The following is a 15,440-nucleotide window of genomic DNA, read 5'->3' as shown; positions in this document are numbered from 1 at the left end:
TTTTTTTTCATCCAACATTTCCTCCAAAGTGTCAGAAATGCAGTGTCAGGCACACACCGTATGTGCCATATGAATCAGTACTTTTGTTGCTAAGCAACTAGCAAGCAAAGGATTTCATTATAAGTGTAAATCTCTGTGTTATGCAGTTGTCTGGGCTGTGAGATGTGGCAGGTTGTGTTGGAGGAACACACACACCCCTCTGTCTGTGTATGTCATTAGCAGCACAAACATGGAGCTTTTAGAGCATTGTTCATAGATGGTAGCTGATAAACTGTTTCCCCCTGTTCAGTTTATTTTTTTCCATTTTGTTTTTGGGCATTCGCTGCCCTGTTCTCTGCTCTGCTCTGACAGCTCACAGGTCCCTGACACTAAGTCTCCCTCTCTGTGGCTCTGACTTCCAAAGTCTGATGGAAATCAATGAAACGCTCCGTTTGTGGGATTCTGATGGATGACGACTATTATCCGTCTGGGAGGAAGAGTAAATTGTGTTCATTGTAAATGGCACTGAACTCACAACGGGTGGATGACAAGCTGTTTTAGATTATCAGTCATTTTTGGGGGGGTTTATTAAAGGATGTGTGTTTCATGTTCATAGTTTGAGTAGATAAGCACAGAGGGCATTGGCCAATGTGTTATGTAAGATACAAGGAAAATAATATTCTTGCAATACATTTTTGTTGTTGTGGCAATGGCCATGGCCTTGATGAAGATCAAACAACTAATCATATAACATAAAATTGAATTTGACATGATGCTAACGATAGCCTAGGAAGCTAAAACACAGCTGTCGAAGCACCTGGCACACATGTCATTGTAATCTTATGAACCTTTAAATAATTTGACCAATCTCTGTGTCCAGATCATTTAGCAACCACAAGACAATTGGGAGAAATGATGTTGGGTCATCTGGCCATATTCAAAAACAACATATTGAATAACCAGTCATCTATCTAGCTACCCTTACACAACAGTTATTTAGCATACAACCACCTTCATGCTAGCATTACTGTCTTAACTATCAGAAGAACGTCGTACCAAAAGTAACATTGAATTTGGAGATGCATTTGGAGTCATTTTAGCTTAGGAAGAGTCCTAACTGACCAGAAAGCACCTAATTACTTAACTTCCAACTTTATGGTAATTAAAATAATTTAATTGGTAAAAAGGCATAGGTTCTCTTTGAGTCTTTGTATATCCAAAAAATATAGTTCTACCACAGCAGACCTCATTAACCTCTGCCATTGCATGTTAATTATGTAGTGGAAATGCGGTCAGATTGTGGTCCTCCTTCCCCTACGCCTTTATGAATTATCCTATCTTTCCCTGACCTCATGACGTTTCCACGGGGTTACGGTAAAGAGGATAGTGAAAGGGGAAAGAAGGGTCTTTCCTTTTTTATAGTGTCTCACCATCAAATAATAATATAAGCTAAGCTGTGGTTGGATGCTAACGTGAGCTAATGGGTCCACATATTTGATGTTTTATCATGAAATATGATCTGATGCATCTCTAGATATTTACTGTCTTTCAGTTGCCGTTAAATGCGGAGGCAGTGTAATTATAATTTGACAAATTATCCATTTTTACAAGATTTATAGAAAAAAAATTGGCCACCGCTATTTTGATAAATTGTTGTTAAAATTGAACAAATATAGCCTGTCCCTGGTTGAAAGACTTGATTTTGAAGAATTTAGTCAACCTTTGACTTTCAGACAAATTCTACAATAATTTAAATGTGTGTGTGTGTGTGTGTGTGTAGTTGCGTGTGTGGGCAATTCGAGAATACAGACGGAGAGTCTTTCTCGTGGTGCTTTGGAGTGTCGCCTGAAATATTGTAATTATGAGACGAGTGGTTGTGATCGAACAGCGGTAATTACCAGTGAGAAAGTAGTAATAGCTGAGTGGCACTTTGCTGTTGTCTCTTTCACACACACACACACACACACACACACACACACACACAAACCGACTCACAACATAACAACAAGTGAAGCAATCTGAATATTAATTCTGCACTTACATTATTTGCCCTTTACTAGTATTTCTTATTTTGTTCACTGCTTCTCAAACTTACACTTTAAAAAATACTAGCGGTTTATATTTGGTTTGTCATCATTTCATTACATTTATAGCCAGAAGTGTCTGAACACATCACATTTTGTTCTCCCATGAACTTAAAGAGGAAGCACTTAAAGGCACTATAAGAGATTTACAGTCAAGAACATCAACCTTTTCACTCTGTAGTCTTCTCTATTCAGGATTGTGTAATTAGCACAGCACGTATTAGCTGCTCACATTACATAATAAAAGCAGCGTGCTGCAGCTTGGCTGGCACTACACCATCTGTGATCCAACAGGTTTCAGATTAACACAAATGTTAAAAATCTCAACGGTGCCAGAGCCTGCTGCTTTTAATGCAATTGATGATGTCACTTTACCTCCCCCCCCCCACACACACACACACAATTTTATAATTTTTGTTTGTCTTTTTGTCGAAAAAATCCCATTTGTAATATTGGTTGTAAGAGAAAAAAGGTACACACATTTCTAGATTTTCTTTGAACATTTTTCTCTGAGGGATTCCACTGTTTTACGGCTTTCTTTCCTTTTTTTCCCTTGAAATTTTGACATTTTTTAAAATAGTTTTTGTTCATGTCTTTTAAAAGCTGTGTCATTTATACAAAACATCACACAACCGTGTCTATTTTTACGCTCAGATTCCTTAAACTTTAATCATCATGCATGAGCTGAATTTAGCCGCTTGAGTTGAAGCAAAGTTCGTCTTATCTGCGTTCACTCATTCATTCAGTGATTTAAGGACTTACTGCAAAGACGCATGTGTTACAGTCTTTTTTTACCCATCTAAGGGGCCATAGATCCACTCGAGTATTTCCAGATTTTGTTCTCCCCTATGAATGTCTTATATTTCGCGATTTATATGAATATGTTTTAAATAATTCATGAACTTTAGCAGAAGTCGTGTCATAAGGCACATGTTCTATTCTAGTTTAATGTACTCGTTCTAAGAGAAATGATCATGGTGAATTCAGAGAAAGAGCCAACAGAGCTGATGGATGACCCCTGGTTTCAGGCGAGATAGTGTAGCCTAAATTTGGACTTTTGGACAATCGATCAAAGTGAAAAAGAGGAGTCGTGATGCCCGAGTGGGTGTAATAATTACGTGAACTTTTCTGGTGCTATTAAAAATGTATTCATCTATTTTAATGTAATTGAACCAAAGTCCAGTAAAAGTGTGTAAAACCTTTTTCATTCAACTTAATGTTGTTTTTTACGCAGGAATGAATGATTTAAATGTCAAAGACAAAGCTCTCCATCGGTGTGCTCCTTAATGTTAGCACACTGATCCTTTAGAAACATTATTATAGACATGCCAATTAATCACAAATAACTAAATTAATCTCTTAATTTACTGGTGTTAAAAATGTCACGTCCAGTGTTTTTTCAGTTACACTTTTAGATTTGGTCATTAAAAGAGCTGCAGAAAACTGTGGGATGCCAATTAGGTGTACTGAAGTTAGCTAACACATCCCTCTCCTTAGCCTTCTCACTTCAATTATTTTCATTTCAGATAAAAAACATCATGTTAAGTTTTCATAGAGGTGTATTAGTCCTGAATCGTTTTACATAATAAAGAACGTGGCAACTTACAAAAGTATCAATATTGAACACATCCGTATACTGTAATGTGCATTTGCTTTTTGTTCCTTTGGTCATCACCAAAAACCAAGTCTTACTGTGGTTGATTACTTAATTTTTCTAATTTAGTTTGGATATTTTATTGCATTGTGTAAGTCACGATACTGTATACAATAGCATACACCACAATATGTGCATTTCTATCACTGCTATCACTTTATCCTAACTTCTTTTCACCATAGTCTGACTTTTTAAAAAATTTTTATCCTGCTGTAAAGTTCTTTTTAGGCCATTTGACTTCACATTCACATTACCCTCATTCATGCCCAAAGTGCCACTGTAGGAGTAATAAGGGATGACATGGTGGGTCAAACTGCCAGAGAAATCGGTTTATAGCACCATATTTTTCTTTTTTCAATTCAAATATTGATATTTTGCACCAGTTATATGATCATTTTATCACCCAACCAGTTAGATGATAGATTCTGTAACAGAAAAGGATGTCCATTACAGCATAATAAGAAGACAGTTTAGTAATAAATAGATGTAATTTATGAGCGACAGGGTCACAGCTTCTGAACCTTCTTCCTTTTCAAACGTTCTGATCAAGGTAGATATAATGTATACTCACCTATTTGTTTACAGCATCTTCTTGTCTTTTACATTCTGCTCAGATGCTTTCAGATCATGAGTGTTACTGGCTTCCCTGCTCGCTAACTGCAGATAAACTCGAGGCCTTTAGCTGTATTGTCTTCAAAGTTAAACCCTCATTCAACAGGCTGCTCACTGACAGAGGAATCAGCGTGTTCTTGTTTCCTTTTCATCTCTAACCCTAGTCTTATCCACTCAGTCTGATCTCCCGATTCAAACGTTATATTTTACTTAAATTCCCCCCCCCCGAGGCTCTACTTCAAGACCACTATGATTCGAAATCAAAATAAATGACAAAATATTTTTAACCTGTAGACTTGTAGAGTTTCGTATGATAACTGCTGCAAAAGATGCACAATTCTAATAGAATGAGAAAATGAAATAAAAATAAATAAATCCCTGTCTGAATACTAGCTGATACTTGTTGAATTCTCTGCCCTCTTATCCTGTTGGCTTAGTTCCTGAGTGAACCTGACATGTTATTATCCATGTAGTGTGATACCAGGTTCGAGCTGCAGGGCTGTGTACAGACGGTAATAAGTGTAACATGGTCTGCTGTTGGGCTGCTGCTCTCGGACTAATGGCTCACAACGTGATTACATTTCTTTCTGCCGCAGGCTTTTTTAGTTTTAATCATGGAAACAGCTGAGATGTGTTGCATGTAGGTGGTACCATCATGGAATCTAATGATGACACTGTTTTTACATTAAGAGGTGTTAAATATATATTTTTTTCACACCAGACTTCTGCCATTAAGGCATGATCCTTATTCTCTTCCACATCTATGCAGAAAAAAAATACTTCACCTTGCACTGCACCAAATTTTCATGATGGCACACGACACAAAAGTTGGCGTTTAGCGAGGTGACTGGAGCTGTGATATTTGCTATTTCACCAGATGAATAGAATTGCTGAACAGTGCTGTTTATCCCTTTCTGTTTATTTCTGACAGAGCCGAGGTCTTGGGTCGCTGCATGGCTCTGATTGATTATGATAATTAGCATAATCGCTGCTGGTGAAACCATAAATATCGAACGTTATGAGCTCCGGACACGTTCTCCTACTGTGCTGTTGATAAATGTTCAACTTTAACTCTTTTATTAACACACTTGCTCCCTTCTCTCAACTATGCAAATGACGCCCAGTTTTAACTGTTCAGGAAATATACAGATTGATGACGGCTGGTTAGTTTTTATAGTTTAAAGACAAGTGTGCATTTTCATACTGTCTTTTTACATGTTAATGCAAACATAACAGTTATAAAGGACCGTTACTTTAAATCCGTTATTATCTATGTTGAAAGATTAAGTGTGTCAGTGTTTCTTGTGTCTTTGTCAACAAATGTGGTTCATATTTCCTGAACTAACATGGAAGTAATCCTGTGAAAAAGTTTTTCCTAAAGGGACACTTTATCCCCTGTGTGCTCGACCTTCATTAACTTTCTCTGTAAACTGTAAAGCATGCACTCTAGGTCTTTTTCAACGTGCTCCTTATCTACGTAATCCATTAAAAGAACAGAACAAATAGTGGTTAATTTTTCTATAGCTTTTTGGATCCCATCTCTCAGAAACCATGGAGATAAATTATGTTAAGTTGGTTATCTTACACAAGTACGATCTACAAAGACTTTAGAGTTTCTTCATAAAAAGTTTTCTGGATACAGCTGGTCTTTAAAGTTATGGCAAAGTCTCTCAAAGTAATTTCTCAATTTTAATGGTTAATTTTTAAATTTTAAGAAACTGGGGGTGTAAATGAGCTTGATTTTTGGTAAGGATTAAACTTACACATCCTGACTTTGGTTTACACAGGCAATACTGGTTTTTAGAAACAAATGGATCTTGGTTTTGAAAATATCGAAGGACATGTGGAAAAGATGTGCACCAGAGCCATAATGTCACACTAGATGACATGCGACTTCAATAAACGTGGGCACTGTGCTTTATTTAAAGTCAATCTCTGATGCACCATCCTGCTGCCGTAAATACTCAGAAGTGCATCCAAATCCACAGCTATAAATAGTCCCCTGCAAATACACCGTTTCCTCCTGCTTGAGTAACATTTGCTTTAAATGACACTGCCATGCTGTTTGAGAAAATAACTCAACATTTAGAAATAATGAAGGTATTTATATATTTTTAAGCCACTTCAAGTTTAATTTCAAGGGCTGGACAATTTTTAATCAAACTAAACGCCTAATTTAATCTCACTAAGGCAAAAGTATTTTGTATTAAAATTGGAAGAAAAAAACAAAACAAAACACAGCAACATAAATTAATACATTAATTAAATATAATAGCCAAAGTATAAAATGGAAATAAATGTAGTAGACGGAGAGCTGGAGAAGTATATTCAGAAGTATATAATGCAATGTCAATGTTGCTTTTGTTTAATGATTGCTAGATGTACACTATATTGTGGATCATATCTGTACATGGCTTTATTTCAGTGGAGCTGCAGCCTGTCCAGCTTTAAGATGATTTATGGTGGAGTGGAAGCAGAGCACATGTTACATAGTTGCATGCCCAGAGTTCTTTGAAGCTGATGCCCTATCCCAGGGACACACAAAAGCCCATTCTGCATCTGGAGAATGTGGCATGTTGAGATCTCGGACATAAACACCTCAAGAAAAAGGAACGCTGCTGTAGTGCGCACATGGCATATACGTTAATGGAAACCAAATAAACTGTTTCATTTTGAACTGTGGGTTGCTCATTTTCCCATCTAACTCTGTAAACTGAATAAAATGATCTCACATGACTGACGCTGTAGGGGAAAGGCCTTGGGGAGAGTGATGTGTGACACTATTAAGGCCAAAGAGGAGAAGGGTATCACAGGGTAAAGTGTCCAAGTTGTGTTAGCCTTGAGGCTGTAGGGAGTTTCATCAGGGAACACTGCTAACCCCTGCATCCTGTCTTGATTTCCTGCTCTGTGAATCATACACGTCCCAGCAGACAGACAGATAGGTGGAGAGACAGACAAACAGGTTGAGAGACAGGCAGGCAGGCAGGCAGGCAGGCAGCCCACTCAGTGAAGCAGAAACAACAGGAGCTCAGTGGCTGCCATGGATACACTCCTGGAGTCGCTGTGCTGCTCCCTCTCTGAATGTTTACTGTAAGCATGTAAGCATGTTTGAGCGTGGGTTTGGTTTGAAGGCCTGAAGTGTGGTCACTATAAAGAATGAAGCATTTTTGTATTTGAAGAGGTAAATTGAGTTTTTGAGCAGTTGTTTATGTTGTGTTTTTATAGTTGTCAATCAAAAATGTCATCATTCATTCACCGAGTTCACATGGTGGTTATTTTCCTCTGCTAAAAGACCCTTTTATTGTAAAACACTGTTATAATGGAATAATACCCTGTCCCTGGTTTGCAAATGGCATAATTAAGCTAATTAGACCAATTTCCCTGCAACCTCAATATACCTGAAATAACCCAGGATAGTGGTAATGGATTGGCCTCAGGCATATTTCAAGTTAAAATATTTTTTAAAACCTATTTGGGACATTTCAACAAAAGCTAAAAAATATTTTAACCTCCTAATGTTATTGCTAGCCTTTTAACTAATCCTACTAGCTAGCTAGCCTAACAGTAATGTTAGCTTGTAATTGGTTAAATGTGAATTTAACTGTTAAGACTTAGCTGTACAATTTTCACTAGCCATAACAACTTTTAGTAATTCAGTGAGAAATATTTTTATAGACCTTACGTATCATCCAAGTACGGTACTAAAGAGCTCTCGCTATAATCTTGATGTTAGCCCTGCTTGCAGCTATGGCTTTGAAAATGAAAAAGTTAGACATATCTGGAAAACAACCTTGTTTTGGGCTAAATAACATGCTACTTTTAAAATTGGGAAGGTTGAATAAAGACAGAAGAAGAAGACCAATGAATTTAACTTGTAATGTTGTTAGCAGCTAACGGTCAGATTTGCTAGTTTTCTTACACACTGCTATTGATAAATTTAATAATACACTCTCTAGTAATCAGGATGCTTAGGCTTACTGGCAAAATGCAATAGCTGGACAAAAATGTTTCCTGAAACACCAAGAAAACATGAACAATTTCACTGCATGGATTTCAGTTGAAGTGTTTAATTATCCAACCTTAATAACATAAATGAGTTTACCATTTTCAAAATTCCAGATGTTTTCACATTACCTTCTGTGTCTTTTGGTCTTCTAGGAGGTCCATCGGCTCACCATAGGTGATGGCATCAAGCGCACGGACAAGGAAGACCCGGCAGCTAGTGAGGTGGGCTGGATGACCTCGGTGAAAGACTGGGCTGGAGTCATGATTTCTGCTCAGACACTGACAGGACGAGTTCTGGTGAGTTCACACTCAGTTATCATCCTTCTTCTAATCTATGATTGACGTCTTGAGCTACTTCAGTCTGACACGTAGCATGCTGTTGGTTAAGACGTCAGCGAGATGAAGCATGACAGAAGATCATCATCACCCCCAGACTTTCTTATGACAGCTCTGCAGACGGGTTAAACTTAGCATCATATATCTGTCTGTTGAAAATATTTGTTACTGTTGGACAGAGCCAGGGCAGACGTGAATCAGACAGGCCACAATTCAGGCATGCTTGAATGTTTCTCGAATTTCTCTCTGCTCTTTTGATGCATAAATTCAACGTTTTGAAGAGCATACCTTGCTAGCTTATCTCTCTGACAGATAAATCAAAACAAAGCCAGGGCAACAAAGAGGAGAGATTTAAGGAGTGTATTAAGGTCAGACACCTCGTAATGCCCTCAGATGGCAGAGAGAAACAGAAGGGGGGGGAGGAAGGGGTATGTTGATTTTAACAATTGCATTTGGTCAGCTTGTTTCTCATGGCAATGGTGTGTCCTAAAGATAGTATTTCTAAACGTTTTGATACTATTTTGTGCGTGTTTGTTTTTCCAATAGTGTTTGATAAATAAGATACATATTCTTGGCAATGCACATGTAGCATTAAGGAGTGATGAAATGAAATTACATGAGTGGGAGCTCCATGCCAAGGCTTGCCGCATTGCTGGGGGCTGATCCCACTTTCACCCACTCCCCTCTAAATGTGGTGCAGCATCTCCACTTGGCTCAGCAATTGAGGGTTGTTAATCATGAATGTTAGGCAGGCAGCCTCATTCATTATTATGATTTGATCAGAAAAATGAACAAAGCTCTTAGTGTACAGTGGATGAAAGCTGCTGACTTTTTGGGAAGGAAAGGGGAAGTTGTTCTTAACAAAACACTGTTCAGTTTCATGATTTCTGCCTTCTGACTGTGATAACAGTTCATGTGATGGGCTTTGGTGCCACATTATTATTAAAACGTTTCTATTTAGTTAAAGACAGGGTAGGTCATTTTTTCCAGATACACTTTTTAAGATTTTAGTTGGGGGTGTCTTTAGGTCTTGACAGCCGTTAATAGTTGCTCTGAAAACGGAACAAAGAAAATCCATCATCTTTAGCAGTTTTAAGCCTGTAAATACTTTGGCCAATGTCTGCCACGAGGTGCCAATTTCATGAACCTATCATGCCTCCCTGTCTCTCTGCTCGTTTTCTACCTCATGCATGTACGAACCCACACTCAAAGCTTGAGCTGAGGTCTGCTTTTGGACCAATGGTGCTTGTACATGTAATTTAGGGGTGTGGCTTCTTGAAGGAGCACAGAACGGACTGAGTGTTTCTTTCGAAATCATGCTAGTTTTTAAAAGCAACCAACACTGACTTTAAGGGGAATCATAGAAAAGTTCAACTCACCAATTTATTGGTAACCAATTCTTAGATATGATATTACATATTAATATTATTTACTTTTAACAATCAAATGAAATTCTTGAGCCTGTTATGCTATGGACTGCATCAACCTGATGGATTTTTTTTGTCCATTTTAGTTGTTAGTTCAACGTGTATTTTGGTTAGCCAAATGTTTGGTAGGCTACATGCATCAAATGACTCCTCCAGTTATCACAGACTGGCTCCAAAAGTGAAATACTTTAGCACTGGTTGAGGGTAGAGACTTCTTGTGCATCATGGTATAAGAAGATTGTAGACACAGTTACAATGACAGCGCCACAGTGCTAACAGAAGCATGTCAGCTTGACAACATCCTGCCTGTCCTCGTTTTCCACTTTGAACCAACACGACAGTCAATTTGTAAGTGTGTGTGTGTGTGTGTGTGTGTGTGTGTGTGTGTGTGTGTGTGTGTGTGTGTGTGTGTGTGCACGCGTAGCTCAAGTGCTCTGTCTCAATGACGGCTTCACACAACTGTTTAGCAAGCTGCTCGTCTGTAACCATGGAAACTGCAGCTTACCTAAACATGGCAGATGTGTGTTTTCTATGTCAGCCTGTAAAGAGGGGGACATTAAAGCCTATTTCCAGCCATCAGAGGACATTTTTACACTGGAGTACAAGCATGAGATGGCTCAAATGAATGGCTGTATGTGTTTGTATTTCTTTCTTGTTTCAGCATTTATCTGCGTATGCTTGTTGAGTACAGATGAGTTGCCATTCCCACGTCTTCACCCACGTTGTTGTCTTTAAAAATGTCATTTTTGCAAGCAGCCTATTTAGTATTGAAATATCCATCCGAGCATTTTATTAATTTTAATCCTTAGTTAAGATGAATCAATTTATTTTACACTTTAATATCCAGCAAAGAGCATTATAGAAATATCATTTTTTTTGCAACAATCGAGTGTGGTTGGTGTGAATTTAAAAGAAGTACAACAAATAACCTCTAATTAATTTGATCAATTTAACCTGCTAAAATGACCAAGTGCAAATGTGTGGAGTTAAAGAGAGAATAAATCTGATCCTTTAAGCAAAAAGGATTATGCAAAAAAAAAAAAAAAAAAAGGATCGACAGCAGAAAAGGATGTCTGCAGTATTTTGCGATTGTGATGTAGGTTTATGGATCAGGAAAACAAACACTGGTTTATATCTCTACAAATTCAATTATTTCTAAAGCCCTTCATTTTAAAATAGTATCTGGTGTACAGTGCGTCACAGAAGCAGAGAAAAGAAGAGATGGAAATAAATCAAACTTTAAAACAAAAGCAAGGACACTAAAAGTACAAGCTGCCATTTGCAAGGTGGAGAATAAGAAAAATAAGTTTTCAGGTATTAAAGTTATATTTTATTGGGACAGCTAAAGAGATGCAGGAAATGTGGGGAGGAGAGAGTGGAGGTTGTCAAATTTGATCCCACGACCACGTCTATAGCCGCTTTTATGTGCGATAGAAGCGGTAGGCTATATTGCGCCCCAAAGTGTAACATTTACTTGACTGTCATCGTGAAGACAACCTCAAGCTGGCCACACACTAGACGGTTTTAAAGTCTGAACTGATTTTAAAATGCGGGGGACCAAAGACACATGCACAGCTTCAACCGTTTTTTACATAAAAAATCCTCCAACGCACAAACTAGACAATTCAGCAAGACCACAAAAAAACCCAAATATGGAAGACAATCTAAGTCGTGGGCTGGCTGTCCTGCTGTTCTGTCTGTTCTGCAGCGATAAACACTATGGGTGAAGTCTGAGAAGACGTTCAGGCGCGGCTGTACGATTTGGACGCGAGCTTGAGAGGAGTTTGCAACGTCCTGTTGGTGATGCTTCCTGGTCTACTTGCTCTCATTGGCTTACTGTGGGAATACCGTTGAAAGTAGCCCAACCTAGAATCCAGATTGGGGAGGCAATAAAAAAAATTGTAACGACAACAATAATTTGAGGATTATTAGGAAAAATAATATTTTGCAACAAGCTGCAAATCAGCACACCCTTACATACATCCATTTTTCTTTCTCTCCGTACTCCCTCTTCCTCTCCCAGTTTAAGGCCCAGTCTCTTGTACTTGCCTGGAGTTGCATCATAAATAAAGGCAGGGCTTAAAAAGAAAGATCAAATCAGTAATTTATTCCAAAATTCGAAAATGTTATCGTCTTTCCAATCTTTGCTGAGCACTTTAGTTTGAAGTTAGTTAAAAGCCGGACCTGTAATGACTTCTGTCCCAAATAAAGGCACTTTTCATAGACTGAAATAAATAACACTAGGCTCTTAATTTTTTTGTGTATTTTTCTCTCCTTAACTCCAGTTACAAGCCTATCATACATCAGCCATATGTAACTGTAGCTGTGTTTGTTGGTCTCAAAATTGAATTGTGACTTGCGATGAAAAGGTTAAGTGCTTGTTGATATATAAAATAAACATCCTCACTGTGATTGATTTTTGATCTTTTCACAAGACACGACAAGTTTAAGGGTTGTGGGTTTTTTTTTATTGTACCTTGGATCAATTCTCCACTGATTTAGCATGCTTGTTAAAACCAAGTTTTAAGGTACCTCAACAAAAATCTGTGTGACACGTTTGAAGCGCAGCGTTCCTTGGTGCACACAGAGCTGTTTACCTCTGCCAGAGGATGCTGAGTGATAAACAGGTGCAGTCTGGCTGGAGGACGGCCCACAGGCTCAGTCTTCATTCGCCTGGCTGGCCTTCCATCTCAGCAGATTGTAAAAGATCAAACCTCGCCTTCAGGGTTATTTGATTAGCGGGGAGGACACTTCCTGATGACCTTTCAGTCTGTAAAGGTTTATCTGCTGGAGATCAACGCTCCTCTCCTCCTGCACTCAAATGAAACAGTAAGGACCGCACGTTTACGCTGTATGTAAAGACATGGTTTCCCTCAGATTGGGGGCACAGATGGGTCCCATCAGTCAGTTAAATGCATTATTGTTTTCCCCCTTTCCCCTAGAGTCAATTTTGAATCATAAAGGACCACCCTCCTCCTCTCTATTTATTGAGAAATGTCATCACTTCAATGTTTACCCACGTCAAAACAAACAAAACCGGCTTTGGAGGCTGAACAGGTGGCTGCAGCTTGTACCTGTGCCAAAGAAACCTCAGCAGGTGTCCTGTTATATCGTAAATCTTTTTCCTGTTAGTCGCACTTTCCCTATAGATATTATCTTCATGAAAAAGTAAAATGGTTAAAGTGTGATGGAGCAAATGTGAGGAAAGTGTATTCTAGGGTGAAATGTGATTTCTCTTAAATGATGGGACCCTGCTGAGTGACATTTAGCCCACTTGTGCTCTTTTCCACAGATCCACGGGGGGGGGGGGGGGGGGGGGGGGGGGCAGGGACGTCACAACGCTATTATTGTGAACAAAGAAAGGTTTTCTATTAATGGAAGCACTGAGCTTCCCCCCTGCACTTTTCGGTTTACCCTCTAACCCTGAACGCAGCCAAAGGTTGAGCAGAGTCAATGAGATTTTCTTAGACTTGGAAGAATGATCCGCAATAGTCCAACGCCAGGCTGTTTCTACATTGAAACTGTTTAATTTATACTGCTGTATGTCTTCTTATTGTCTGAATAAGAAGGGTCTTTCACAGTGCAATTGTTCAGCATGGGAATTTAATATACAAAAACGTAACTGTTCTTTATCAGTGGCGTGGGGGGTTATGCTTAAAGGAATGTGGATACCTTTTTGATCAGCTGTTTTATGGATAATGTTGAAGAATTCTGTTTAAATTTGATGTCAATGTGTTTTGACATTTTGGCACCATGGCTCCTGTCTCCTGTCTGTGGGTGATGTAAACATTAGGTATACTGTTGCCATGCATTAAATCACCCAGTATAGCTTTAGGCAACATCTGGGCCCTGTTGTTTCATTCCGTATTATTCAGAACAAAATATGTCGTAGCAAATCTGCATCAGGAAAATTCATGCTAACATGGCTACGAGCAGTTCACGTTCGAATTTTTGCAATTGGTGATGTGTTTTTTTATTCTAAACCTGATGATTACGAGGCAGGAGCTGCCTGAAGATGTTACGTGCACTTTTTTTATGATTCTCACTAGGGCCTGACCAATATGTGATTTTTGGGTCTATGCTAAAATATGATACTGATAAATTGGCCGATATCTTACTTACATCTGTGTTTGATCTGTTGAGATATTAAACACATTTGTTGTTTTTATCCCTCAAATGCAGTTCCACACTTGTAGACAAAATAAATATCCAACACAAGATAGTCCCTCAACTGGAAACTGTGCATATAAGTGCATCGTTGCTTTACACTCTGGAAAGTGATAATACTTGTTGTAATCCATATAGCGCCTTCTGCTGGTGGAAGATAACTGCTAGTGTAATACAATGAAACTTAAATTAAATTCTGTTTGACTGGTGAACAAATCTTGTAACATCTGCACATATCTGTGACAAAATTAGCTGATACTGATTTAATATGCTAATATTGATACCAAAATGATCATCTGGCCGATGCATTTGTTGGACTTCAATTTCCACGCAGATTAACAAGTGTGTACCCTCTATCAAAAACTGCTAACATTTATAGTGTAAAGTCAGCTGATTTCAAAATGATGGCTAGAACCAAGTAGTTCTCAACGGATCAGGCAAAAATAGCATATAGAAGCAAATATATGAAAAATTAGCATAAGCAAATTAGCAAAAGTAGCATTACCTCATACTCTAATGGGTGGTCTTTGCAAACTGGTCAGCAGCATATTATTTTCTCATATTTATTAATCAACTATTTTTATTTATTATTGTACAGGGTTTTTTTTTTGCATATTGAGGTATATTTTTGTTGAGCGTAGTTATACTTTGAAGATATACTGACTCCTCCCCCCACCAAATTCCTCTTCCTATAACCAGTGTTCTTTAGATCAAGAACCTTTACAGACTTAAAAGCCTGTAAAATCACTGAAAGCTTGTCATCTCCAAATGTCAAAAAGAACTGCAGATTCAGAGATGTCTAGGATTTCTAAGGTGAACATGTGATAAAAGTCCTATCTGACAGATGGGTGAAGTCTTTTGTCTCTATTTATGACGCCTGGGAGCAGCTGCAGAGCTGGAAAAAAAAAAGAGCTCAGAAACAAATTATAGGTGGGCCAGAAGGGCATTTTCATCAGGCGGACAAACTCACCTCCGTCTCCTCTGAAAGGCTCGGTGAGCAATCGTGGCACTACATGGAAAAGCTTTTTGTCTGATGAGAGTGAACAGAGGGAACGAGTAAACACTTTTGTTGGGACTGGCGCTCTTCTTTTACAGCACTGCAGCAGCACACAAAAAAACATCCAAGTGGCATTCACAAGTGATGGAAGCTCTTACACATACTGGGAATTCAGCTTA

The 15,440-nt window shown here is 38.5% G+C and overlaps 1 protein-coding gene across 4 annotated transcripts in view; it reads left to right on the top strand.

Annotated features, from left to right (window-relative positions):
* The window catches only part of LOC306842307 (calcium-activated potassium channel subunit alpha-1a-like), an 82,633-nt gene that overhangs the window by 3,191 nt on the left and 64,002 nt on the right, over positions 1-15,440 (top strand). For all 4 annotated transcript variants that reach the window (XM_079372477.1, XM_079372476.1, XM_079372475.1 and 1 more), the window contains exon 2: positions 8,488-8,631. In XM_079372477.1, the coding sequence (XP_079228603.1) occupies positions 8,488-8,631 (144 nt within the window). The remainder of the gene's footprint in view (positions 1-8,487; positions 8,632-15,440) is intronic.

The sequence above is a fragment of the Symphodus melops genome, assembly GCF_947650265.1.
Source record: "Symphodus melops genome assembly, chromosome: 21".
Lineage (NCBI taxonomy): Eukaryota > Metazoa > Chordata > Actinopteri > Labriformes > Labridae > Symphodus > Symphodus melops.
This window is presented reverse-complemented; position numbering and strand designations above follow the sequence as displayed.